The sequence below is a fragment of the Babylonia areolata genome, chromosome 25 (assembly GCF_041734735.1).
Source record: "Babylonia areolata isolate BAREFJ2019XMU chromosome 25, ASM4173473v1, whole genome shotgun sequence".
Classification (NCBI taxonomy): domain Eukaryota; kingdom Metazoa; phylum Mollusca; class Gastropoda; order Neogastropoda; family Buccinidae; genus Babylonia; species Babylonia areolata.
Window position 1 is genome coordinate 26,213,739 of NC_134900.1, and position 26,240 is coordinate 26,239,978.

General features: G+C 38.4%; 1 protein-coding gene across 1 annotated transcript; it reads left to right on the forward strand.

The window, feature by feature from the left end:
• The first annotated feature begins 1,731 nt into the window (after positions 1–1,731).
• On the forward strand, positions 1,732–5,876 carry LOC143299739 (F-box/LRR-repeat protein 14-like). Its single transcript, XM_076613121.1, has one exon. It carries the CDS (start codon positions 1,872–1,874, stop codon positions 2,778–2,780), a length of 909 nt encoding a protein of 302 aa, XP_076469236.1. The 5' UTR covers positions 1,732–1,871; the 3' UTR covers positions 2,781–5,876.
• Positions 5,877–26,240: the final 20,364 nt, after the last annotated feature.

Genomic DNA, 26,240 nt, shown 5'->3' on the forward strand with positions numbered 1-26,240 from the left:
GTGTGTAGTGTTCTGTTGTGGTGATTACAAGATAGTGTTTGATTAATATCAGTTACTGGTTAAAACCACCTGATATGTATCAGTCTGTTAACTGTAATTTAGTTATCATGCTCTCTCCTATACAGCTTACTCCAGTATAGTGCTACATGATAAACTGATTCATTTGAGTCACTTTGACACGGTATAAGCTTTACCTAATCTATACTGTCAGTGTACTTTCACCAAGTCAGCACCGCTTCAATCACTTCAACTGCGCTATTTAAATGTATTAGAAATGTCATTTGATGTCAGTGTTTGGTCTTCACACATATGTATTTCCAAGTGGTTGTCTTTCCATGTAATATGTAATATGTATACATGTGCTTTACTATTCACTTGTGCCGACATGTTGTGCTAATGACATTTGTTTGTGTCATTCCAGGCACTGTCTTCTGTTCTCTTCTTACATCTTCTCTTCTTAGTCTTCTCTTTTTATGTCTTCTGTTCTTCTCCTTTAGTTTATATCCTCTTTTCTTATGTTCTCATAACTATTGTAAAATAAAACAATAGAAAACCCATTTGCGACTGGCCTCTGTATGTTCCTGGCCTGTGCGCGGGAATCCTTCTCAATATCCTTTAATACAGTAAATTATCATTTAGTTTAGTTCTTTTGTACCGTCCATACCCTTGAATAAACCACTCGGTACACGGCTACACACACACACACACACACATATATATATATGGCGCGCGTGCCAGTGGTGTGTCAGTTTGCATGATTGTCAGTGCGTGTGTGTGTGTGCGCCGGCCGTGCCAGTGTGTTGGCATGCCGGGTGCGTAGTGTGTCAGTATGTGTGTGTGTGTGTGCGCGCGCGCGTGTATCAGTGTGTGTGTGTGTGTGTGCGCGCGTCAGTGTGTGTGTCAGTGTGTGTGTGTGTGTGTGTGTGTGTGTGTGTTTCATTTATGTATGTATATATTTCTCAGGGATCTCCGTCGTTTCCCACCTCAATCTCAGTATTTCGTAATGAGGTGGCTCTGAAGGTCTGACTGACCACGGCTAGGTCTGTGCGTCGGTCACTGAGGCCTGCACATCTGCCCCTCGTCCGTTAGCCTCCCCACCCCACACTCATACACACACACAGACACACACGTGACACACACAGAAACACACTGACACAGTACAAGCCCACAGGCTCACTGACACACACTTGCTCTCTCTCTCTCTCTCTCTCTCTCTCACACACACACACACACACGCACACACACACACACATACACACACAAGCATACACATGGCTATCATCACTTCCAACGATCTTCGACTCTTCAAATCAGTTAAATAAATTTAGTTTGCTTTTTGAGAATGCCCAGAGTCCGTACCACTTTATCAGACAATGCCAATACTTGTCTGATTAATAACATATCAAACAAGAGGAAAAGAAATAATGGACTGGGTCAGTAAAGATATTTTCACAGATGAAGAGTAGTTTCTGGACTGTTGGTGTGCAGTCTCTGCTTTCGGGCAGCAAGCGAGTTCAGAATTATCTACCTTGTCAGCTTCGCGAGAGTTATGGTCACGTGACAGATCGAAAAGCAAGATGGCTACCCCAGTGAGCCCTGTGGAAATTTCAAGCTTGTTTCCAGAAATTTTGACAATAATTTTCACATATCTTGATGTGAGAGACAAGGGGCGTGTAGCACAGGTTTGTGTGAGGTGGCGCGATGCGGCCTATAATCGCTGCGTGTGGAAAAATGTGGAAGCGAAGCTGCATTTGAGGCGTGCCAAGCCTTCTTCCTCTTTGTTTTCTAGCTTGGTGAAACGCGGTATCAAACGCGTGCAGGTTTTGAGTTTGCGTCGTAGTCTTCGAGATGTTGTAGTGGGAATTCCCAACATGGTAAGCTTGAGCTTGAGTGGTTGCTACAGCATGACAGATAACGGCTTGAAGCAAGCTCTGTCGGAAGACCTTCCTACGCTTCTGTCGCTGAATCTCAGCCTGTGTAAACAAGTGACGGATTTAAGTCTGGGGCACATCTCACAGCATCTCAAAAACCTGGAGACGTTAGAACTGGGTGGATGCACATGTATTACGAATACTGGGGTGCTTATCATTGCACTTGGACTGAAGCAGCTGAAGAGTTTAAATCTCAGGAGCTGTCGTCAAGTTTCTGACCAAGGAATTGCATATTTAGCAGGTCAGGGCAAGGAGCCGAGTGGGAATCCCAATCTTGAACATTTGGTGCTTCAGGATTGCCAGAAGCTTACTGACCATGCATTGAAGCATGTGAGCCAGGGTCTGAATCATCTGAAAACAATCAATCTAAGTTTCTGTTTAAGTGTGACCGACACTGGCATCAAATTCCTATCAAAGATGCCAACTTTGCTGGAGCTGAATCTTCGCAGCTGTGACAACATCAGTGACATTGGCCTTGGCTACTTGTCTGAGGGTGTGGCACGGCTGTCAGCTCTGGATGTCAGTTTCTGCGACAAGGTTGGTGACCAGGGTCTGCGCTTTCTGTCCCAGGGACTGCTCAGCTTGCGAAGCCTCAACCTGAACGCTTGCAACATCAGTGATGAGGGCATTCAGAGTGTGGTGAATGGACTAAACGATTTGACCACTCTCAACATTGGACAGTGTTCCAAGATCAGTGACAGGTCTTTGACACTGATCTCCACCAAGTTGAGACACCTCACAACCATTGACTTGTATGGGTGCACACAAATCACAACTGTTGGACTGGAGAAGATTATGCAGTTGCCAAGCCTCTCCACTCTGAACCTTGGCCTTTGGCACAGAAAGTGAAGTGACAATGTGAAGAAACTGACTCACTGTGTGATTGTAAAAACTGTTAGTAACCAGAATCACAACTGAGAGAATGTGAACTTCACATCAAAAGTAAATGCAGAGTTGACATATTGTAAACACTTGTAAGTATTGCTGTCTGTGTGTGTGTGTTGATACAGAATCCAGTGTAAAAATTTTAAGTTTTGTTCATGTAATGTAAATACGAAGAATCAAATTGATAAAACATGATTATGACAAATAATGATATTATTTGTGTACTTACAAGTTACAAAGAGTTGATGAAATCAAGTATTTTTGACAAGAGACAAATTGTAACAGATCTAGTTGACATTCTCAGATGCTGTCTGCTGTGTGACTGAGACTTTTCAGGATGGGTGTGTTTAGATATGTTCATGACAACAGATAATGGTTTGGAAGTTTAGTATGTATTGTTTGCACAGATTTGTTTTAAGTATTCATGAGTTTGTATCTGTCACTGTGTCAGAGTTTGTGTGTGTGTGTGTGTGTGTGTGTGTGTGTGTTTAGATACATTCATGTGTGCAGAGTATAATTTCATATTCCATTTGTACTGATACAATGTTAGGTTTGCTTCTTTTTTTTCTTTCTCTTTTATTTTAATTTTTATTCAGCAACACACATTAGACACACTGTGCATCATATGATATACTGTGCACATCTTCATTGGAACTAAGCATGCACTATGATGCAGCAAGTATGATCACTTGTTCAGTCATTGTTGATTAATATTATATGGAGAATCTAACTCTAAGTTCACAAAGTGACAAATTGATGAAGTGTTGGTGGGTGTATATGTGCTTGCATGCAGTCTGTGTGTGTGTGTGTGTGTGTGTGTGTGTGTGTGTGAGAACAATTAGTGGACAAGTGTATTCGGCCTTTATTGATTTTTTTAATATATCATAATTATATCTGCTGTATGTACATCAGTGTCATATATATGATGAATGTCAGTCTCATGAAAATTGTGTTTACTTAGAAACTGAGAAAGTAAATTAGAATTTAGATGATATCAATACTAATAATAGACTTATAGAGTTCTACAAATGTATTACACTTTTTTTTTCTTTTTCTGTTCCAAAGCATAAATTCATTATCAATATTATTGGTATTATTTCTTTCTTTTGGTCAGGTCATTGAACTAGTATGAATGTCTAGCAGATGTACCTACCATAGCACTAGTAAGTAGTATAGATCAAGACATTTAATTTTATTTCAAATTTAATATTCCACCTTGTATGTCAGCTGTTTCCTGTCTGCACATACTGATGTACTGCTTTTGTTAATTTTTCCATGACTTCTTCTGTTCTGTAATTAAATTTCTAAGATGTATTATGTGGAATGCATTCAACTTCAAAGTTCAAGCCTGACAAAAAAAATATTTAAAAAAATCTATTGTTACATCCTTACTGCATAAATTCAAAAATAATACTCCTAATGACAAATGAAAAAGATGAAAAGAAGGTGCCCATTGGTATAGTATTTGACAGTATATTGTCATTACTAGTGTTCAATGTAGTATCATTAAAATTTAGATAATTACTGTTCAGTATATTATATTGTATACAATGAATGTATGAACACACACACACACACACACACACACACACACACACACCTCGTTCTTGAAGTGAGTATTAATTAGTTAATGTAGTATAAAAAACAAAAACAAAACTTTAGTAACTTATGTGCACATGATTTTCATGAAATTTGTCATTAAATGTTATATAATGAACATTATGTAAATGTGTATAAGTATGCAGAGCAGAGCATACATGTTGATTAAATGCACTTAGTATATATCTTAAATTGTAAAACCTAAAGACCCCACAGTTTTCAATTCTTGTGCATGACTGTATTCAGTGGATTATGGAAGTTAACACAAAGTATCCATGTATTTTAGTGGGTTATGGAAGTTCACACAAAGTATTCATAATATATCCCTCTCCAGAAAACATTGTAAGGTTGCCTAAACTGTACTGTGTAATTTTCAACAGAACTTAGAAATAAGTGAATGTGGGAGTCTCTGTCCATGAATAAAGAATTTGGAAAGTTTTACTTTTAGATAATAAAAGTAATAAAACATTCAGATATATAACATGTTGTGGCTGGAAACCCCTTTGAGATAAAATGTGCATTTGAGTATTTTGACTGTATATACTATATTGATTGTGTAACATATTAGATAATATGCCTGAACTCTTGTTTCACTGTTAGTGTTTGTTATAATTATCAACAATTGACAAACAAAAATTTCATTCTTCTCCACTACAACTTGAGTTTTTTTGGTAAAATATATTATTTATTAAAAAAAAAAAAAGAAAAGAAAAGAAAGAAAAGTCTTGTTGTTATACTTTAACAAAAAGCCTTCTAAAAAGTTCTATATTATAATTTACCAAATATCCGGTGTATTTTCAAAACATGACCTACTGATAATGTTCTGTATGCTTTTTTTTTTTTCCTAGCTGTGGGGATCATGAGGCAAATTACTTCTTTGGTGAGCCAGTGATCTATGCAAACTGGAGTAATTTAAAACATATAAATGATATATATGTAATAGGATTATTTATTATAAACTAATATGATTAATTGTATGTCTGATTAACTTTTAATGAATAGTTGTTCTTTATTTAGTCATTTCACATTTTACAGCTGATTTTTTTCCCCACCCACAGACCCAGAACAGTACTTTTAGCGTTACTGCTAGTGCTTTGCTGATCCCTGCAAATCTTTCCCTTCATTCCTTGATGCACACGACTCAAAAGATACTGCTCTGATTGAAACTTTCAAGTCTCTTGACAGCAAAATGGCCATGTCCCACATTTTTGAGTTTACAGAAGCTTGGCACATATCAGTAAAATAAAAACTGTAATAAAATGAGTTAAGTGTGGTACATTTAAAAACTATATTTAACAAATCAGTTGAGCTTGGCACATTTGATTCATTCACGTAAAAACTATTAAAATGAGTTTGGTATGGTCAGCTTGCTATGCATATATGATTAATACATGTGTGATATTGATTTACTGTTTTTGTTTCAGTTGAAAATGTGTTTCATACTTAACTAGCAAGACAATGAGTGACGTACAATCTTTTTGTTGAAACTAGATTTTGTTTTCACCCCAGTAAAATGGTTTTATATATATATATATATATATATATATATATATATATATATATATATATATATATATATATATAAAGTTAACACACTTTTGAAAAATTCCATCCAACCTACCACTTTTCCAAACCACCCCACCCCCTCTCTCTCTCTGTTTCAAGCAAAGAAAGTTAAAGAGAAAACCAGCTTTTTAAAATGCGTTTTATGGTGTGTTTATGTTTCATTTGTTTTGCTTGGAAGAATCTTTGAAAAACCTTTTTGTTCTACCCACTAGAACTCAACAGTTTTCAAAGAAAGTACATGTATGCAAATTGCAGTTCAGTTTTGGTAACTCGTTCTTGACAAGTGTGACTCCCACTGTGCATCACATTTAATGCCTCATCAGGCTCATGGCATGATTTGTGGCTTGAAAGAGACCCGTTTAATACAAGTTATACTTAAAGTTAAAGCTAGAAGTGCTGGATGACACAGACTGTGTTCCCTGGATCAAAACTTTCCATCTGATTACTGGAACAAAACAGACCCATGCATTTATGTTGAAAATGTCTCTTTTGGCCACCAAACTGACCATAGAAAGGCAAAAACAAGGGATAATGTTGTTGTTGTTGTTGTTGTTTTAGATCCTGTTTAATGTTTATTTTGTGTATAATACTTTCTCAAAATGTTCCATACATTGTTCTTGATTGTACAGCATGACTCACAAGGCTCAGCTGGACTTTCATGCATCAGGCTCATGTGCATGATGTATGAAAACATATTGTGTGGGTTTTATATATATAAGATAAGAATAACTTTATTATCTCCAACTGGAGAAATTTGGCAGGTGCATTATCACAACATGGGGACCATAACTGTAAAAGTCAACAACAGCTTTCACGAATATTACAAAGATACAAATGTAAAAAATATCACATACACTGTTTCATGCATACATCCACACACTGCAGGTAATAACTAGTATTCTTAATGTAAAAACAGAAAGAATTAAGAAACATTATTTGAATATAATTATAAACATAGCCCACTATACTGCACATTGATTATAATATCCAGATAAGATAAGAATAAAGATAAATTGCGGAAAACCGGAACCAGGTAATCAGCACACACCCGCACCCGCACCCCCCCCACCCCACACACGCGGATTACTTGATTAAACAAGAGTAATAAACATATGTTCTCAAATAAAACCATTTCACATATTCGCTTTTAAAAACATTGCAATTAATTATTACATCGTAATTATTAAACAGAAATATATTAAGAATATGGACGTTAGCATTAGACATATTCCATTGTACATTCATCCTGCATATTGCACATTATTCCTCCTACATATTGCACATTCATTATAACCAATTGTCATGTTTTTCAGCTCAGTAAACACACACACACACACACACACACACACGACTAGAACAAGGTATAGCCTATCATGCATGGACTTTCACACGTCTCACATGAGAGTGCGCGTGCGCACACACACACACACACACACAGTTCTCAAGAATTTAAAAGATGGATTGAACATGGAATAAAAGTCTTCAGAGCTGTGGATTTCAACTTAAAAGTTCTGTAGCGTCATCCTGATGGCAATAGCTCATAATACTTTGCTAAAATATGGGTGTTGTCAGTAGCTATCTGCCTGCATTTTTTAACCACTCGACTTTCATACATTATATATATATGGGTTTGGTTTTTTTTGTTTGTTTTTTTTTTTTAATAAATTTTGTGGGTTTTTTAATGTAGCAGGACTCTTTCAACCCATGATACCAATCCAAGGTTAAGCAACTCAATCAAATAAATAACTCTTAACAGTCCAACTAAAACTTTCTGTAGAATTATTTATAAATCTGTGGGCCAGCAAACTGTTATTGTCAAAAATCCTCTTTATGGGATGACTAGATTTTATCATATGGCTCTTCAAGGTCCTCATTTTCGTCTTCAGGATCCCGATTTTCATCTTTAGTATCCTCACTTTCATCTTCAAGATCCTACTTTACATCAATCTTGAAGATCCTCACTTTCATCTTCAGGGTCCTCATTTCTGTCTTCATAATCTGGAGATGTCTATAGGTTATACTGGTAAATAGGAAGTTTTTGATGCAGTCCTCAAAGATTATACTGCACTACGACTGTCCTCTTCCTCAGATATAACACTAAGTCATCACAAAGTTATTCAAGGTCCTCATTTTCATCTTCAATAAGTATGTGTGTGCCTGTACAATTTCGCCATTTATGGCCGTTTACTGTTTTAGGTGCAGGCAACAGATTTTCAGTCACCGTTGGTAATGTTCCCAGTTTCACTCATTGGGAATGTGAGTTCTGTCGCCTTTTAGCTAATTTTTCTTGCCTTCCCATACTTTCTCTTCTTCACTTACGGCTTAGTAAAGTTAGTTCTTGGCAAGTTCTTAGTGGTTTTCCATCATAATCTTCTACCCTTTAGCTTTATAGAGAGAGTTTATTCCACCAACCCCTTTCCTTCATGTACACATCACAGTCTTTCTCTTCCAGTCTGTACAAATACTGTGTTTATATATATATATATATATATATATATAAACACAGTATGTATATATATATATAATGTATGTATGTACAGAACATTTTTCAACATCTGTTTATATTCAATATTTACCATTGCTTTTTTTTGCTTTTTTCTTTTGATTTGTGTGTGTGTGTGTGAGTGTCAGTTTCTTTGATACTGATCATCTGTGTAATAAATTGTATTACAAGAATGTTACGTGTTATTTGACACATGTTCTGAACTGAAAAGCTGTCTCCAACATTTGCTCTCCCTCAGCCAGCCTCACTTGTTAGGGAATGGGAAGACAGGGTGTAAATAGTTTCCTTGCCCCACAGGAGGGAGGGGGAAAAATGTAAATTATGCAACACTTCTTTTTTTCCCCCCTGGGACCTTTCGTCTTTCACGACAGACAGAACTTTCTTTCTGTCTTCCTCTTAACTCTATGTAAGCAGAAAGTAGACACATATACGTTACTGTATGCCTGAGACATTCTGTGCCAAACTGTTGGTTGTTGCGTTGTTCATTGGCGTTTCTGTCAGCTGTCACTTTATGCTGAAATGTGCAAACAACAAGACATCTTTCTGGTGAAACTTTGCCTCGTTGTTCTTCATGTTCTTTTTTTTCTTTTCATGAAACTGCTATGTTTAATTCCTTGCCAGTGTGTATATGGCCAGTGTTTGGTGCTTATGTGTATGTGTATCATGAATATCAGTAGCATCACTCCAAAAAATGTGGCCCACTTTGTCATGAAAGGTTCCTCTCCTCCTCCCTCCCTTGCCCCCCCCCCCCCCCCAAACCCCCTCTTCCTACCCCAAGAGGTAACCTTCATGGCTGATAGAGCCATAAACCAGTGGCTAACCAGCCTCCCCCCTCCTACTCACAACCCTCTTCCTCCCCCACCCATTAAAAAAAAAAAAAAAAAAAACTGTCGCGTATTAGCATGCTTCAATGTCTATCCCATTCCAGTACTCCATCTCTTAACCTGCAGTCAGTATATATGTAACTATAGCAGCCTGAATGGTGGTATGACTCCCATTTCCCTCATTATCCTTGATACCCCGCAACCCCGTGAAAAAATAGCCACTTGTTGGTTGGGCAATAAGAAACATGATTTGATTGAATTTCTTGATAAAAAAAAAAAGTACTTCAGTCTCATACAGGTCTATGTGTGTGCATGTGATGCAAAACAGCAAACATTGCAAAGCTTTGCAAATCTTAAGTCAGGCAGAATCTGATGTGTTGAATTCTGAAATTGCTGGATTGTTTATTATAGATGCAGATTTTTTTTTTTTTTTTTTTGAGAAATTTGTATACATTTGTTTGCTTGTTTCAGACTTAGAATGATAAGTACTGCAAGAGCTAAAACTTTGTTGTGGCTCTCCACCAGCATAAACATGAGCTTCAGATATGATGTATTCAGATTGTTTTGGTATTGATCAAGCTGATTGAATCAATGAATGCATCTGATGAAAGAAGATTGTTTTGGTATTGATCAAGCTGATTGAATGCATCTGATGAAAGATTTTTTTTTTTTTTAAATGCATTAAGAATTGATTAAATACACAAGGACATGTTTGTGTTTATGTGCTTGTATTTCTCAACAGATTCTACGTCATCCCACACCTTTTGATTTCTAAATACCATAATTCCCTGGGAGCCATTATAGTATGCATATCTGGCATACAAACAAGAATAACATTTTAAAAAAAAAGTAACATAAATGTGTTGTATACAGGCATTTTTTGTGATCCTCAGCAATTTCAGGAGTGTGCAAATCAGACTTTTACACAATTGAAAAAAATCTTATTTGTGTACTTCTGGTGATAATAGACCACTAAATTTTGTCCTTGCGATTGATAACTTTAAAAAAAAAACCCAAAAAAACACCCTGATATCTGCTTGTCATGAAACTTTTAAAATTAGCTGTAAACAGAATGTGAGCTATCAGTGATACTGATGAGATGTACACTTGATAAATGATTTGTTTATGATTGTGCATTTGACATAAAGGTTACTGACATTTTTTGCAGATGGTACATGTTAGAAATGTGTCAAACATGCATGTTATGAAATGTATCTGGATCTATATATAGTACTTATGTTTGCACATGTATACACACATACATGATTATGTATAATGTATACACATTCTGTACACAGACACATGCACACTCAGAGGCACATGCTTTTGCACCCCTTCCATATCACACTATAGCACATACTCTTCTCACTCTTTTGTTGTCTCATTTCTTTCCACTTTTGCCCTTTGTTTTGCTGTGGGTGTTATTTTGTATGTGAGAGCTTATGGGTGAGTAAATCTGCTGGTGTGACAATGAACAGAAAGTGTCTTGAAAGTCTTAACACAGAATTTTTGTGATTATGTGTCAGATTATGTGTCATAAATTCTTTGTTCTTGTTTGTTTATTGTTGTTTGGTTTTTTTGTTTTGTTTTTTTATAAGTAAGGTGCAGGTATTGGAGAATGTGATGGATCATATTGTGCTTTTGAAATAGTGTTCCATATCAAGATTATGTACTCATCACTCTGATTCTAACATTTTATATCAGTGGCACATGAAATTCCTTTAAATATCTATCTGCTCCTGATTCGAACTTCTTAGATCAGTCGCATAATATGAAATTTCTTTAAATACCTTATTAAAACAAAGTTCTCGACAGCATCAGTTCTCTGCCATTGGAGCACTGCTCTTTGTTTAATCAAGCTGAATATTTTGATGAATCTGTCTCTTTATTTTTGTACTCCCTATCAGTAAAACAAAACTCAGATGATGCTTTACCACTTGTATTTCATACTCTTTAAATTTCATTCAAACATTGTGAAATGATTAAAATTTTGTCTTCATTTTGGTGTTTCTATGAAATGGCAGGTTGGTGTTGTGTGTGGGTGCATGTCTGTATGCATCTTTTTTTGTGTGGGTGTGGGTGTGGGTGTTGTGATCTGATGTCAGGAGGAAATAACCCTTCACTTGAACTATAGTTTCCATTATTATTTTGCTTTGATTTTTTGTTCCACTGTGTGTTGTTTTCATCTCTATGCAAATTTATATATATATATCTTGAGAAAAGACAATTGAAGTACCACAGTGGTTTTGATCTTGAATTCATGTCCAAGTCATAGATAATGGTGTCTACTTCCATTCAATTAAAAAAAAAAAAAAAAAAAAAAAAAAAAATCAAGCACTGAGGTGTATGTTGTTGGTGATGAGCAAGAGCATTCAAGATGCTTGACAGTGCATGATTCCATATCAAACACAAATAATTTTAATAAATGAAGGGGCAAAAATGTCTCTTGTTTATTTAATGGAGATTACAACTTTCAAGTATAGGTCAACATGAATCTATATCTGTGAGTGTGGAGGGTTTTGTTTTGTTTTGTTTTTTTGTTTTTTTTGGGGGGGGGTTGTTTTGTTTTGTGGTTTGTTGTTTTTGGTGTGTTTTTTTAATCCAGTTGTCCATACCAATTATCATATGTTCTGGAAAGGGAAGAGGGTGAATAATATATATTGTATTTTCACCTTTCAATTTACCCAAGGTTGGTAGTTTTGCAGTTTGTTGTTGTTTGTTTCTTCCAGATGTGAGTTTTGTGTTTGACACTGTTGACATTGTTTTTATTTAGTGGGGCAGTTCTAATATGGCCCTGTGTGGTCAGCTGGACTATGACTATGAGTAACAATGTCAAACCCACAGAACTCAGAAATGGATCACACAGAATGTGCACATTGTGATGTTCAACGTGTGAATGGACTTGAAGGGGTTTTAGGCATTGTCAGGTCTTCTGATCTATTGACCTGCGAGTCTGAAAAAAAAAAAAAGTCCATTCTTTTTCCCAGCACTCGGACCTGCTGGGATCTGAACCTTGAACTTCTCAAATGAGAACTCCAGTATAATAACCACTACAATGCCCATCAAACATCCCTAAATTTTGTCCACCCACAATCTTGGCAATATCAGTCTTAACATAATTTGAAAAATACTTGATGTGTTTCTTCAACTCTTCATGATTGCTTTCACATAAGTGTACATGAATTGTGTATGCATTCTGAATATTTAGTGTCCTGTGTTCTGCTTTATTCAGTGTTGCTAAACTTGTGGTACAGTGATTAATGATGAATTGGTATTATCAGTTTACCATCTTAAGTCTGTCAGGCAACAAGAGCCTCTTCACGGCTCACTGGGAGTGGGATAAATTGAGGCAAATAATGTTTTTGTTGTTGTCATTGTTGTTGGGTTGTTTTTTCATGAGTTAACATACATCATTGAGAAGCATCCATCAGCACACTTCTTGCTGTCAGTTTCAGTTTGGGGAACATGTGAAACATCCACCCCATCTTCTTTCTCCTTTAGATTCAAAAACAAAACAAAATTGAAAATGTTTTGGTTGCTTTTTTTCTTTCTTTCTTTCCTTTTCTCTTTAAGGTTTTTAAAATTTGAATAGTGTTCATTGTGTAAAACTGTGAAGAATTCTGCACTCTGATCTTCAGCTGTTCCATTTAAAAACCCAAACTGGAACATTAGTTATGTTAGTTGGTGTGTGTATGTGTGTGTGTGGAAGTGTGTGATGCAGACATGTTTTGCTTGCTCTTGGTTCATTTATAACTTTTGCTTACTCTGTAAAATGCTGCCTTAATTGATAGGACTTCTTTGGTGGACAGTGTTGTGTTGAGGCTGAGGGTGGTTTGCTACTGTTCAACAGCACAGTGCAGTTTGGCTCCTTTCAACCAAATTTGTCCCAAAGGCAAAAGACCAGGTTCATGGTGGTGAATTTAGCTGAGTCTACTGATAAGTCTGGATCTGCCTTGCAGCAAAACCAATGCATTTATCTGTGTTTCTCCTTTTATGTAAGTAACAAAGATAATTGATGACTGTCTGTTTTCTGTTTTTATTTTTTCCAAATCATAAAGCTGCATTTTTCTTTCTAGTTTAATTTTATTTAACCAAAAACAAAAACAAAAGGAGGAAATTTTTATTTTGTTTTTTTTTTTATATATATTATAATGTGATGGGGTGTGTTTTCTATTTTCTTTATTTACATCGAAAAATGATGATGAAACTATTTTCTTTCATCAAAAATACCAATGGCAAAAAATATTGTCTTATTTGTATTTTCATTCCTTTCATACTTGTTTGCTTATTGAATTGAATTCATTCTGCTTATAATTTATTCATTATTATACTTTGCTGAGTCATTCAACAATGCCTTTTACTTATCCTTTTGTTTTATTACACTTCAGCAGTACAGTGCAGACATATTGCCCACCTGACCTTGTGATTGATTAAAGCTTCTTTGGCAATGTGTGTAGTCTTTTTTTTTTGTATTAATTTAGTCCACCTACCCACTATCCCCTTTCCAAACACCCACCCTCACCCTGTCTATAAAAAGGTGCCCACGAGTCGTTGATAAATGTGCAAGAAATGTATGCAATTATATGTGTTAAATTGTGATTAAAGTTGTGAGATCAGTGCTCTGTATTGAATATATTCAGATGTGGTTGTTTTTTGTTTGTTTTTCTTGCACAGCACGTTAGTGACAGTATACACTTTGTACATGCCCCCACTTAATATTTTGGTTATTGTGTTTAGTTGTTGTTTTCTTTTTCTTTTCAGAAAAAAAAAAAAAAAATTCTCTGGTCAGGAGAGTACGTACCACCATGTAAGACTGCAATCAACTGCAAAAACTGGAGACAGTACTGTTCTTTCAAAAAAAGAAAAAATAAACACATTTATATACAGATTTATGGTCAAATTCACGGTCACCAATATTAGCACTGCATATGTTTTTGTCATCAGTTTACATTTATGTACAGGTGGAAAAATGAAGCTTATATTGAGAAAGGAAGGTAGCAAAGCTTTAATCCTCACCGTTTTCTTGTTACAGTAAATATATAACACCATTTATATATATATAGATAGATATACATACATATATATATATATATATATATATTATACCAGTATTATTTACATGAATACAAGTTGGCAGACAGTTGGAGTGGGGAAGATGTTAGGGGTGTGCAGAGGAGATGAGAAAGGAATAAAGAACATGTGCAGTACTGATCTTGAGAGTTGTAACTTGATTATATCTTTAAAAAAAATTTTTTTTAAAAAGGAAAAAGTAAATGACCACATATGTTTATAGTATACAAGTTTTCTTTTAACAAAGTTCTTGGGAAACATTTTAGAAATGAATAAATAGAAATAGATTTAAAAAACCTGAGCAAAGAGATTTGTTGAGAAAGTTATTGGAAATATTAAAAACTGGATCGACAGATTATTTTATTATTTACATAACAGTCTTGTTTGCGCCCTAGGTCTTTGAATCTGCTGCAAATTTGCAACCTTTTTTTTCCCAAAGGATGAAAACGTTTATGGATGAAGAAGAAGATGCACTCTTTTTTGTGTGTGTGTTTGTGTGTTCAATTCTTTAATTGTGATTAAGTCATGAGATCAGTGCTCTGTATTGTGGTGGTGTTTTTCCCTGCACATTATTATCATTCTGTTGAAAATCTGAAGCTCTGTTAGGCCCTGTCTTAATTCCATTTTAATTATTAGTATCATTATCATTATTATTACTATCATTTTAAATCTCTTTGATATAGATAGTAACTATGTATTTTTTAAGTTTGGAGTTGGACGGTGTATGTTTATAACTTTATTATATAGCTTTGCACAGCAATTCCAGCTACATTTTTCAAAAAGATGCGAAGAAATTGATTGATAAGTGATTGCTGTTTGAAACCTGATAAGTTAGTTACTACTTTCCCACAGCATACACATACATACACACACATACACACACATGTGCACATAATGCACACAACAAGTAATACAAATACGTATGTGCATAAATATGTGTGCATGCTCTGAAATTCAGGCTTGCTCTTTCTGAAAATTGTCTTGTGCATTTTTGCAAACAGAAAATGTGGCAGCTGGGGAGGGTGGGGGGTTGCACTTCATCTAGATTTTCTAATATTGTTTCAGTATTATTAGTCAATCAGTTGTTACTTTGTTGACCATTTAGTAGATATTTTGCACTGTCCTTCACTCGTAGTCTTACCCCTCCCCATCATACATGCAAATAACTAAAAATCACATATCAACAAATGCACCAACAGTCAACAATTGTTGTTCAGTTTAAAAATAATGGAATTGTTATCAGTTTCAGAATAGTGATTTTCCAGTTTGTTTGTTTGGGTTTTTTTGTTTTTTTTTTGTGTGTGTGTCTTTTTTAAGTACCACCATCATCTCACTGAATTTTGTTCTTTTAGTTGCCCATCTATTGACCGGGAAGATTAGAAAAGTCTCCACCCTTAACCCAGGACCATCAGACTGAAATTGCAGTGCTTTAACTACTTGGCTGTTACGTCCTGGCCTTAAGAGGGTGAAGTCGTCTTTTAAAAAAAAAAAAAATTACTGTGAGAAGTTCACATGAATGTAAGACAATTTCTGAAGTAAAGATTGGCTAATACCAACATATATGAACACATATGACATCAAAATTGTCCTTGTACTTTATTCATAGAAGTTAGCAATTGATAGTACATATGGAATACAAAATTGCTCCCATTGTATTTCATTTATTATTTACATTTCATTTTGCATTCAGATAAGTACTGTAATAGACATATTGTGGCATGTTTTATAGCACTAGATGTGAAGTCGTGTCTTAGAAAGCAGTCTAAATAACATGTTGAATATTAAACAATAAACAGTTAAGTCACTCCCCCCACTACAAAAGCACACAACTTAATGTCAGTGCTCAACGTAATGTCAGTGCTCCTTTGCTCTTGACATCAGCTTATTGTCTGAAGTCTGAATACATGAAAGGAAAAGGTACCAAAGAAGAAAGCCCAAACCTTCCTGTATAAAGAAAAACTCTGGGTTTTCTCCTCTCAACCTTTGTTTCACTATGTGTCATGGTTAGCATGGCTGCCTTCTAGGTAATCAATCCAGATTTGACTCCTGGCCAACTGACCTTTTTTTTTTTTTTTTTTAAATAAATGGAGGAAGTTGGCAGAATAGTTTAGACATTTATCTGCCAATACAGTGTCCATGAGGGTCTGGATTTGATTCCCACTTTTGCCCTTTCTCTTAGTTTGACTGAAAACCAAACTGAAGGCCTAGTCATTCAGATGAGACATTAAAACAAGGTCCCATTTGCAGCATGCACTTGGCGCACTGGAAAAGAACCCATGGCAACAAAATCAAGTGTGGTCCTCTGGGAAAATTCAGAAGAAATTTATCCATTCTGATAGATCATACACAAGTATACATGCATGCACTCATGGCCTGACTAGTGTGTTGGGTTATGCTCCTGTCAGACATCTGCCTTGCAGATGTGGTTGAGCATATATGGATTTGTCTGAACACAGTGACTCCTCCTTGAGAAACTGAAACTTGTGGGCTAGAGGGTAGCACCAAGCAGTACTGGCAAGCTGTGTACACTGTGTAGTGTGGAAGTAACTGTACTTGTTTATTGTTTTAAAATGTACCTTCAGTTTTAAATGTGCCTCCAGTTCTGTACTTGCCATATTGTTGGAGGCTTTCTGGTGCATAAGTGTTTGTTGGTGGTTGTTGTTTTTTTTGTTGTGTTTTTTTGTGTGTGTGTGTTTTTTCTCTTTGTTTTTGATGTTTCCCGTTTTAATTCGTGTTTGTCTAGCTTTACGGAATGGAATGGTGTGTGCTTTGTACATAAGTACAGGTTAAAAGAGAAATGGACTACCCGCTATATATTTTGAATAAAAAAGAAAATATAACGAATATGTCTTATGTTATCCAGAATGTGTGAAAAGCCTCTTTTTTTCTTCTTCTTTTTTTTTTTTTTTTTAACCATGCCTCCTGCTCATTCTTTCTTCCTCTCTGGCCACTCTTTCTCTTCCAACATCCTACCACACTTAACCTTTTCACTGTTTTCTCTCTCCATTACAACTTTCCCTGTTGCACTCCATACTACCAGGCTAAAATCAAAGACTTTTCAGAGTGACAGCAAAAGAGAAGAGGGCTGTTGTTGGATGTGTGTGCATGGGGGGTGGGAGTGAATAATCTACTGTGACAAAACATGTAAAACAAATGATAAGCCATGACTGAGGATTACCACATCAATTACTTGTCAGCCAGAGTCATTAGAGACTTCAAATAATCATGCTTTCATTATGGCTATGGACCCTCCCCCTCACAAAGGGAGGAGGACTCCAATGTATAATACTTGGCACTGACTGACCACAAAAAGGTGATGAGACAATGGGCAAAAACAGAAATGAATCATGCACATTGAATATATGTATCATAGATATGTGTAACTGGATTGCTTTTCTGGTTATAGCTGACTGCTTAGTCCTTTACTTTTTGAAGGAACATAATATCTTTTCCTCTGTGAGATCAGTTCTTTCCTGAAAGAACATTTATCAATCCAAGAATCGATAAATTATGTAACATTCTCTCTCTCTCTCTTTCTCTCTCTCCCTTATTCATCTCTCCCTCTCTGTCACCCCCACCAACCCCCCACACCCCCCACACACATGCATGCACACACAGTGTATAAACCACAGTGATGAATTATAATGCTAACACTTGAGCTGAATCCATTACTATCAGCTTTTTTCAGTTAATGACAACAAAATGAAAATCCCATGATTTACTGTCAGCTGATTCCCTTCAGTCCCTAACATTGCTAACCAGTAGGCCTATAACTGATAAGGTTGTCATTTACATATATTAGTATTCAAGTAGCCATGGTAACAGTAGCAGCAGTTGTGTGTTGTAGCAGTTTCACTATTATCATTTGTGTTATTAACCTCTCTTGTAGGCTGACCAAGTTGTAAGCTCAAGAACTGTAGCCTTTTATATATATATATATATATATATATATATATATATCATGTATAAACAAGTAATGTGTGAATGACAGTTGTGATATAATGGTTTCTGGTCTGTTAGAGGGTGGTCAACAAGTTTCTAGTCCTTCAGTTCAGATGCTGATGATCTAGATTCTTGTCTTTCAGGTGGTGGTGATGCGGTTTCTAGTATGTCAGATGATGATCTAGCTTCTAGTCCAGATGGTGATCCAATTTTAGTCTGTGACTTGTCATCTGGTGATCTAGTTCAAGTCGGTGAGTTTGTGATGATCTAGTTTCTAGTTTATCAGATGGTGTTGATCTAGTTTCTAGTCTCTAAGATCCTGATGATCTAGTTTCCAGTCAATCAGATGAATATGACCTAGTTTCCATTCTGGCAGATGCTGATGATCCATTTTCTAATTCAGATGCTGTTGATATAGTTTCTAGCCTGTCAGATGCTCATGATCTAGTTTCTAATCTGTCAGAAGCTGATGATCTAGTATCTAGTCCATCAGATGATAATAATCTAGATGGTCCAGTTTCATGTCAGATGGTTTGGTTTGTAGTCCTTCAGATTGTGAGCTAGTTTTAGTCTGTGACTGTCATTTAGTGATGATCTTGTTCAGTGACTTTCAGATGCTGATGATCTAGTTTCTTGTCTGTCAGAGGATGACGATGATCTGGTTTCTAGTACTTCAGATGGTGATCTAGTTTAAGTCTGTGACTCACTAGACTGTGATTTGGTGATGATCTAGTTCCTTGTCTTTCAGATGCTGATGATTTAGTTTCTAGCCTGTCAGACGGTGCTGATCTAGTTTCTAGCCTATCAGATTGTGATGATCTAGTTCTAGTCTGTGTCAGATGGTGACGATCTAGTTTCTACCGTATCAGATGGTATGAACTAGTTTCTAGTCTGTTAGATGGTGATAATCCAGTTTCTGGTCTATCAGATGGTGATGATCTAGTTTGTAGTCGGTCAGGTGTGATGATCTAGGTTCTAGTCTGTCAAATGATGATCTCTAGTTTCTAGTCTTTGTCAGATGATGATGATCTACTTTCTAGTCTTGTCAGATGATGATGATATAGTTTCTTGTCTTTCAGACGGTGATGAACCAGTTTCTAGTCCATCAGATGATGATAATCTGGGTTCTAGTTTGTCAGATGGTGATGATCTAGTTTCTAGTCCATCAGATGACGATGATCTAGTTTGTAGTCTGTCAGATGAGATGATCTAGGTTCTAGTCTGTCAGATGTGGTGATCTAGTTTCAAGTCTTCCAAATGATGATGCTCTAGTTTCTTGTCTTTCAGACGGTGATCATCTAGTTTCTAGGCAGTCAGATGGTGATGATATTACTTGTCAGATGCGACAGAAGAAAAGAGACGTTCTGCAGTGTGTGCACGATGCCCAAGCAACTCGCGGTTACAAAGAGTCCTAGGAGAGGTCTCTGTACGATGTAGGAAAAACAAGCAGGCAAGCATAAAACGTTCATCGGCATGGTAGTTTCTCGCTACACTGCGCGGGAAACGAAAACATCCTAAACGGATGAAAAGACATCTATGAAAGCATTAAAGGGGAGGTAATTGGAGGAGAGGGAAGGGGGTGGGGTGGAGGGAGCAGGATGTGAGTAGTCCAGTGCACATGCAGGACGTTGATTGTGAGCAAGATCGAAAGAGCAGATGATGCACCAGTCTTGGAGCACACCAAAGAACCATTACTTGTGTGTGTGTGTGTGTGTGTGTGAGTGTGTGCGCGCACGCGCACACACACACACACGGGCGTATACATGCACGTGCATCACTTTGTGTCCACGTGTGTACTCGGGTATGTGTGTCGAGTGCGCGCGTTCTGCCTTACAACGTGAGAGATATTGAAAAAAAAGGGGGGGTGAGATACAGACAAAGTGTTGAGACCTCAGACTGAGAAAGAGTGATACAGAACGGGGCTGGAGAAGGGAGTATCGGGACCGAAGAGAGAGAGAGAGAGAGAGAGAGAGAGAACATTAGGACCTAAGACTAGTAAGAGGGGCGGAGGGGTAGGGGAGGAGATAGGGGCGGAGGAGGCAGGCAGAACGAGAGAAAGTGGGGGTGGGGAGAGAGACAGAGATAGACAGAGACAGAGAGAGACACAGAGAAAGAGAGAAAGACAGACAGATAGACAGAGACAGTGAGAGAGACAGACAGACAGACGAGACCGACAGAGACAGACAGAGACGGTGAGACAGACAGACAGAAAAACAGAGACAGAGAGATTAGGACCCAAGAGAGAAAAGAAAGAGAGAGAGAGAGATGGACGGACGGACGGACACACACACCACAACACACACACACACGCACGCACGCACGCAGAGAGGGCGTGGGGGACCCCAGAAGCAGTGATTTGAAGTGAGGGTGTCAAGTGTCGGGGGGGCTTTCAGCCCGTGGTAGGATGGCAGTGACAGGCATGGAGACTCCGGTCGTTTGTCCTGTCACTCACGCTTTTTGTCCCCCTGACCCTCCAATTTCTCCTCTTCTCTTCACATCCTTCCCACCGCCCTCCCCCATCCCCCGGGCACCACTACTCCCGCTCCACCCCACCCTGCTCCTTCTCTCTCTCTCTCTCTCACTCCCCGCCTTTCCCTTCCTGTAGCCTTTTTCTTCCTCCTTCCCTTCTTCTGCCGTGTAAAACGTTTCCTCTCGCGTGTCTGTTTCGAATGTTTTTCATTCAGTTTCTGGTTATTTTCTTCTTCTTCTTCTTTCCTTCTGTCTGTCTGTCTCTGTCTCTCCAGTCTCCCTCTGCTTCTCTCCTGCCCCTTTTTTCTCCGTCTCTTGTGTGTGTGTGTGTGTGTGTGTGTGTGTGTGTTTTAGGGGAGGTGTGTGTGCGGGGTGGTGGGGATATCTTTCTTTCTTTTCATTTTGATTTCGTAACACTCAACCTCAGAACTACTTTCTGAACAATATTGTTCTCTCAAAACAGTTGCTGCACGCGCTATTATTATTTATTTATTTATTTTATTTTTTTGGTACTATTCCCCGCGGACTATATGATTCGCTGTTTCCGAAACAACCATCACATTTTGTCCCCACCATAAAACACATACACACACACACACACACACACACACACACACAGAGAGAGAGAGAGAGAGAGGACATGATTCGTCAAACGAGATTAAATTTCCTGTCCACTGAACAACACAACTTCGTCATGGTCCGTCAATCAGAATCTCACCTCGAACACAACTTGAGTATTCTGACTCACAAAGTGTGTGTGTGTGTGTGTGTGTGTGTGTGTGTGTGTGTGTGTGTGTGAAGGGTGGGGGTGAGTGCGTGATTGCGTGCGATAATTCTTGTCCATATCTTTCACAAAACCCCTTTCCCAATCAGTTGAATGTTTTTGTTTTTCAGTTAGATGTTCTTATCGTGCTTAAACCCTTTTCCAATGCGCATCGAATCAATCTTAGCTATATCTTGATTACTTTGCTTTCCTAAATATTTTTTTTTTAAATTAAAAGTTATATTTTGTTTTAATTCTTGATTACTTTGCATTCCTCAATCAAAAGAGGTCCCAGCCGTATTATCTTCCTAAACGTCACCTCTGTGATAACATATTTTTGGTCTGTCATAGCAACAGGGTCATTTCAGTCATCTTTTTCATGACCGAAATGATCAGTATACTTATGTACCATAAACAGAAAGCCTTCAAAACACATGCATGTAAAGGGACTGATGCGAACGGGGAGAACGAGAGAGAGAGAGGGGGGGGGGGGGTTGACGGGGGGAATGGCGAAAGACTGAGAAACAAACAAAACAGAACAGAGAGAGAGAGAGGAGGGGACGGAGTAGGGGTGGGGTTGGGGATGGAGAGGGATTGGCTGACATACCGACAAAACAGAAACAGGGATAGATAAGGGGATGTCTAATCCGTGTTTGCTTGTCTGGTGTTTTTCCTGTGGTGTAATTAGTTTATTTGAATTCAAACAAAACTGAAGAAAAACAACAACAAACAGTACGTCTTACCTGTGCTTGCCAGTACAGATGACCAAGGGCGTACATGGTGTTTTGGCTGACACCTCACAATTAAACGAGCTGCACTTATATTTGACTGTGGAACAGTCCTGCGTAATAAATGCTCCATTTTCAGTAATGTTCACGTTCTGACCCTGGATGATCTATCGTACTCCAGTTTCTTAAAGCCCAAGAATGTTCGAAGATATACGGTGGCAGTTCTTACATTACAATCCTCGTGTCCGCTGAATGCGAATTCAATATTCACAAAACCACACACGTCCACGGAAAGTCATAAAAACATTTCTTTAATCGTCGGTAGGCCTTTGCGAACTGAAAGACGAAGACCGAAAACTGAAGAAAACATTCTGTTGGAAAAACTGACATTTCAAGTGCCCCTCACTGCATGTTCAGTGGCCTGTCTTCAAGTTCAGGATAGGAAGAAAGCTGTAGCTTCAGTCAATTTTGTTTGCCTGAAACTTATTGTAGATTCAGTTCACAAAAAAGCTTTAGTAAGTTGTTAAGTCTTACCCAGTCTCAGTGGTGACGTTTTCATGGAGTAATGTTTCGTGAATTCTCCAAATCGTTTTCCACTCCGCAGATATTCTCCATTGACAACAAAATCAGGCTCTTCCAGCTTGTTCTTCGATCAATAATTTCCCAAGATTTTTCTACAGATAGCAAATCGCTCACAAAATTCAAGTCAAAATCATGCTTTTCTTGTCGATTTAATCTACCACTTGTGAACTTTTCATGTTCTTCGGCTTCCTCAATGAACTTGACTTGAAGTTCTGGCAGACGACAGATTGTCTGTTGCGACGTAAAGCTGGACAACAGAGTACTTTCCCTTCGACAACAAACAGCAAAGTGGACAAATTGATCGAACTGAAATCGGCTTCACGACAAACAAGCTCACAAACAGATGAACAGATGAATAATTTAATGAATGGGACAGTGAATAAAATGGGACAAGTGACTGATGGTACGTAACTGAGAATGCTGAGAGTGAGAATAAACAGCTATTGTTTGAAAACAACAGTAACTAAATACGGATACACGAACAAACACGCGAACGAACGAATAAACAGAATTCAAATTAAATATATATAACCATTTACAGCCCAAAGTGACTAGAGGACACGAAATTTAATACGTGTAGCTGGATATTTTATTTATTCCGCGTAGGAAACACACAGAAAGTAGGTGAAAGGTGAGGTTTTCTTTGGTAAGCACGTCATTTTTTGTCAACAGATGCACTTCAAGTTTCGTGTGTGTGTGTGTGTGTGTGTGTGTGTGTGTGTGTGTGTGCTTAGCTTATACTGCATTTAAATCGTAGGCCAATGACTCCAACTCCAAAAAATCTGCAAGTCGAAAAGAAAAGAATGTCATATTTTGGGCACGAAAATTTTACTTGTTAGTGTGTAAAAGCTCATATCGACTTTCATCAGGAAAAAAACGCATCAAAACTGTTTCTAAAAGAAAAAAAAGAAAGAAAGCTTTGGCAAAGGAGTTTTCATTCTGGAGCAATGAAAAACAAAAACTAAGCTTTACAGAACAAACTGCATATCACATTTGTACGCACACACACACACACACACACACTCTCTCTCTCTCTCTCTCTCTCTCTCTCTCTCTCTGCATCACATCACATCACGTCACACATGCGATTATGTCTCAATGGAAATAACATATGAACGCAAAATTAATGTGCGGTTAGCTAGAGAAGTAACATCTATTCAGACACTCACACAGATAAACACACACAGATACTGAGGCAGATAGACAGGGGAAAGAGATAGTGACAGATAGATAGAGAGAGACAGAGACAGTCGGGAAAACGTATACAGACGGTTTGAAACCCAAACATTACACAGCACCCTTGTGTATCATAATATACTCTCTGTGAGGCGAGATGAACATACGAAGGCGGTATAAAGTGAGAGAGAGAGAGATACCTTAGAAGTTATATACATGATAATAAAGAAAATTTAAAAAAAAACAGGGAAAAAAGGAAAAAAAAGAAGAAGGAAATTTTAGTCATAAAACCTGACTGAAAGGGCTTACTTCACACAAACCAGGCTGATCAACAACTTTATAACCCTGAGCGTTATTTTATTTTATTTTATTTTTTTCATTTTTATTATTATTATTTTTTTATACCTTGGCTCGAAACTGAAGCAGAACATACCACGAACCACCCACCCCACTCCCACCCCTACACTACTTACACCCGCATCCGTGCTGAAGCAAGCCAAGATGCAAAGCCATCACACACACACACACACACACACACACACAGAGTCACACACACACACACGCACACACACACAGAGTCACACACACACACACACACACACACACACACACACACCTTTCTCCTCACCCACACCCTCTCTGTCTGTCTGTCTCGCGCTCTCTCCCTCTCTCTTTCTTCACACACACGCAAACACTCTCTCTGTCTGCCACTGTCTGTCTGTCTGTCTCCCTCTCTACTGTGTGTGTGCGTCTCTCTCACTCTCTCTTCTCACACAGTCTCACACACGCACGCACACACATACACACACACGCACGTGCGCGCGCGCGCACACACACACACATTTTCACACACACACACACCACAGAAACGGGGGGGGGGGGGGGGGGGGGGGGGGGGGGGGGGAGTTGTGAAATCTTTTCAGTGGAGGAGCAGCCAGCCACCTCTTTCTAGTTCGTTCGTTCGTTCGAGAGAGAGGATAAGGCAAGGGGTGCCAGTATATAGTATTAAAAAAAAAAAATTAAAAAAAAAAAAAAAAAAAAAGGTCTGGGGAAGAAGTTGTGCTTGAGGGCTAATGGGTTGACCAGGCCTCTAGCTCCGCGGCTTCAGTCAGGGCTGCATTCACTGCTATCAGAATCATAACTTTCCGCGCCAATGGCACGGAAAGGTGCCCCAGTCCGTTGGAGCTGACACACCGCCTCAAGGGGGGTGGGGCCCGGGGGGACCCCGGTGAGAGTCTGCAAGCACCTGGCAAGGGTACTGCTGCTGTTGCGATGCGAAAGTCTGTGGGCCCGGGTTTCTCTCTCTCTGTCTCTCTCTCTGTCTCTATCTCTCTCTCTCTCGGCGGCATGTGAGATTACTTCTTCTTCCCTCCCTTCTTCAGTTCGTATGGAGGTTTTCGTTTTCTTTTTTTTTCTTCTTCTTTTCTTCTCTGTTCTTCTTTCTTTCTTTTCTTCTTCTTCTCCTTCCTCCTCCCCACTCCCCCCCCCCCCCCCCCCTTCTTCACCTTCTTCTTCCCCCACTTCTTCTTCTTTCTTTTCTTCTTCTCCTTCTTCCTCCCCCTCCCCCTCCTCACTCCTCTCCCTTCTCCTTCTTTCTTCTTCCTTTTCTTCTTCCTCCTCCTCCCCCTCCTCCTCCTCACTCCTGTCCTCTTCTTCTTCTTCCTCCCCCACTTTTTCTTCTTCTTCTTCCTTTTCTTCTTCTTCTTCTTCTCCCTCCTCCCCCTTCTCCTCACTCCTCCCCCTCCTCTCCTTCTTCTTCTCTCTCCCCCCCCCCCCCACTTCTTCTTCTTCCTTTTCTTCTTCTTCTTCCTCCTCTCCCTCCTCCTCCTCACTCCTCCTGTTCTTCTTCTCCCCACCCCCACCCCCCAATTCTTCTTCTTCTTCCTTTCCTTCTTCCTCTCCCCCCCCCCCCCCCCACCCCCACCTCTTTTTCTTCTTCCTTTTCTTCTTCTTCTCCCTCCTCCTCACTCCTCCTCCTTCTCCTCTTCTTCTTCCTCCCCCTCCTCCTCACCTTCTCCTTCTTCTTCCCCCACTTCTTCTTCTTCCTTTTCTTCTTCTTCTCCTTCCTCCCTCTCCTCCTCCTCCTCTCCTTCTCCTTCTTCCTCCCCCACTTTTTCTTCTTCTTCCTTTTCTTCTTCTTCTTCCTCCTCTCCCTCCTCCTCCTCACTCCTCTCCTTCTGTTCTTCTTCTCCCCCCCCACTT

Excerpts from the sequence above, each read along its gene's own strand:
- LOC143299739 (XM_076613121.1), top strand. The coding sequence starts at position 1,872 with ATGGTAAGCTTGAGCTTGAGTGGTTGCTACAGCATGACAGATAACGGC.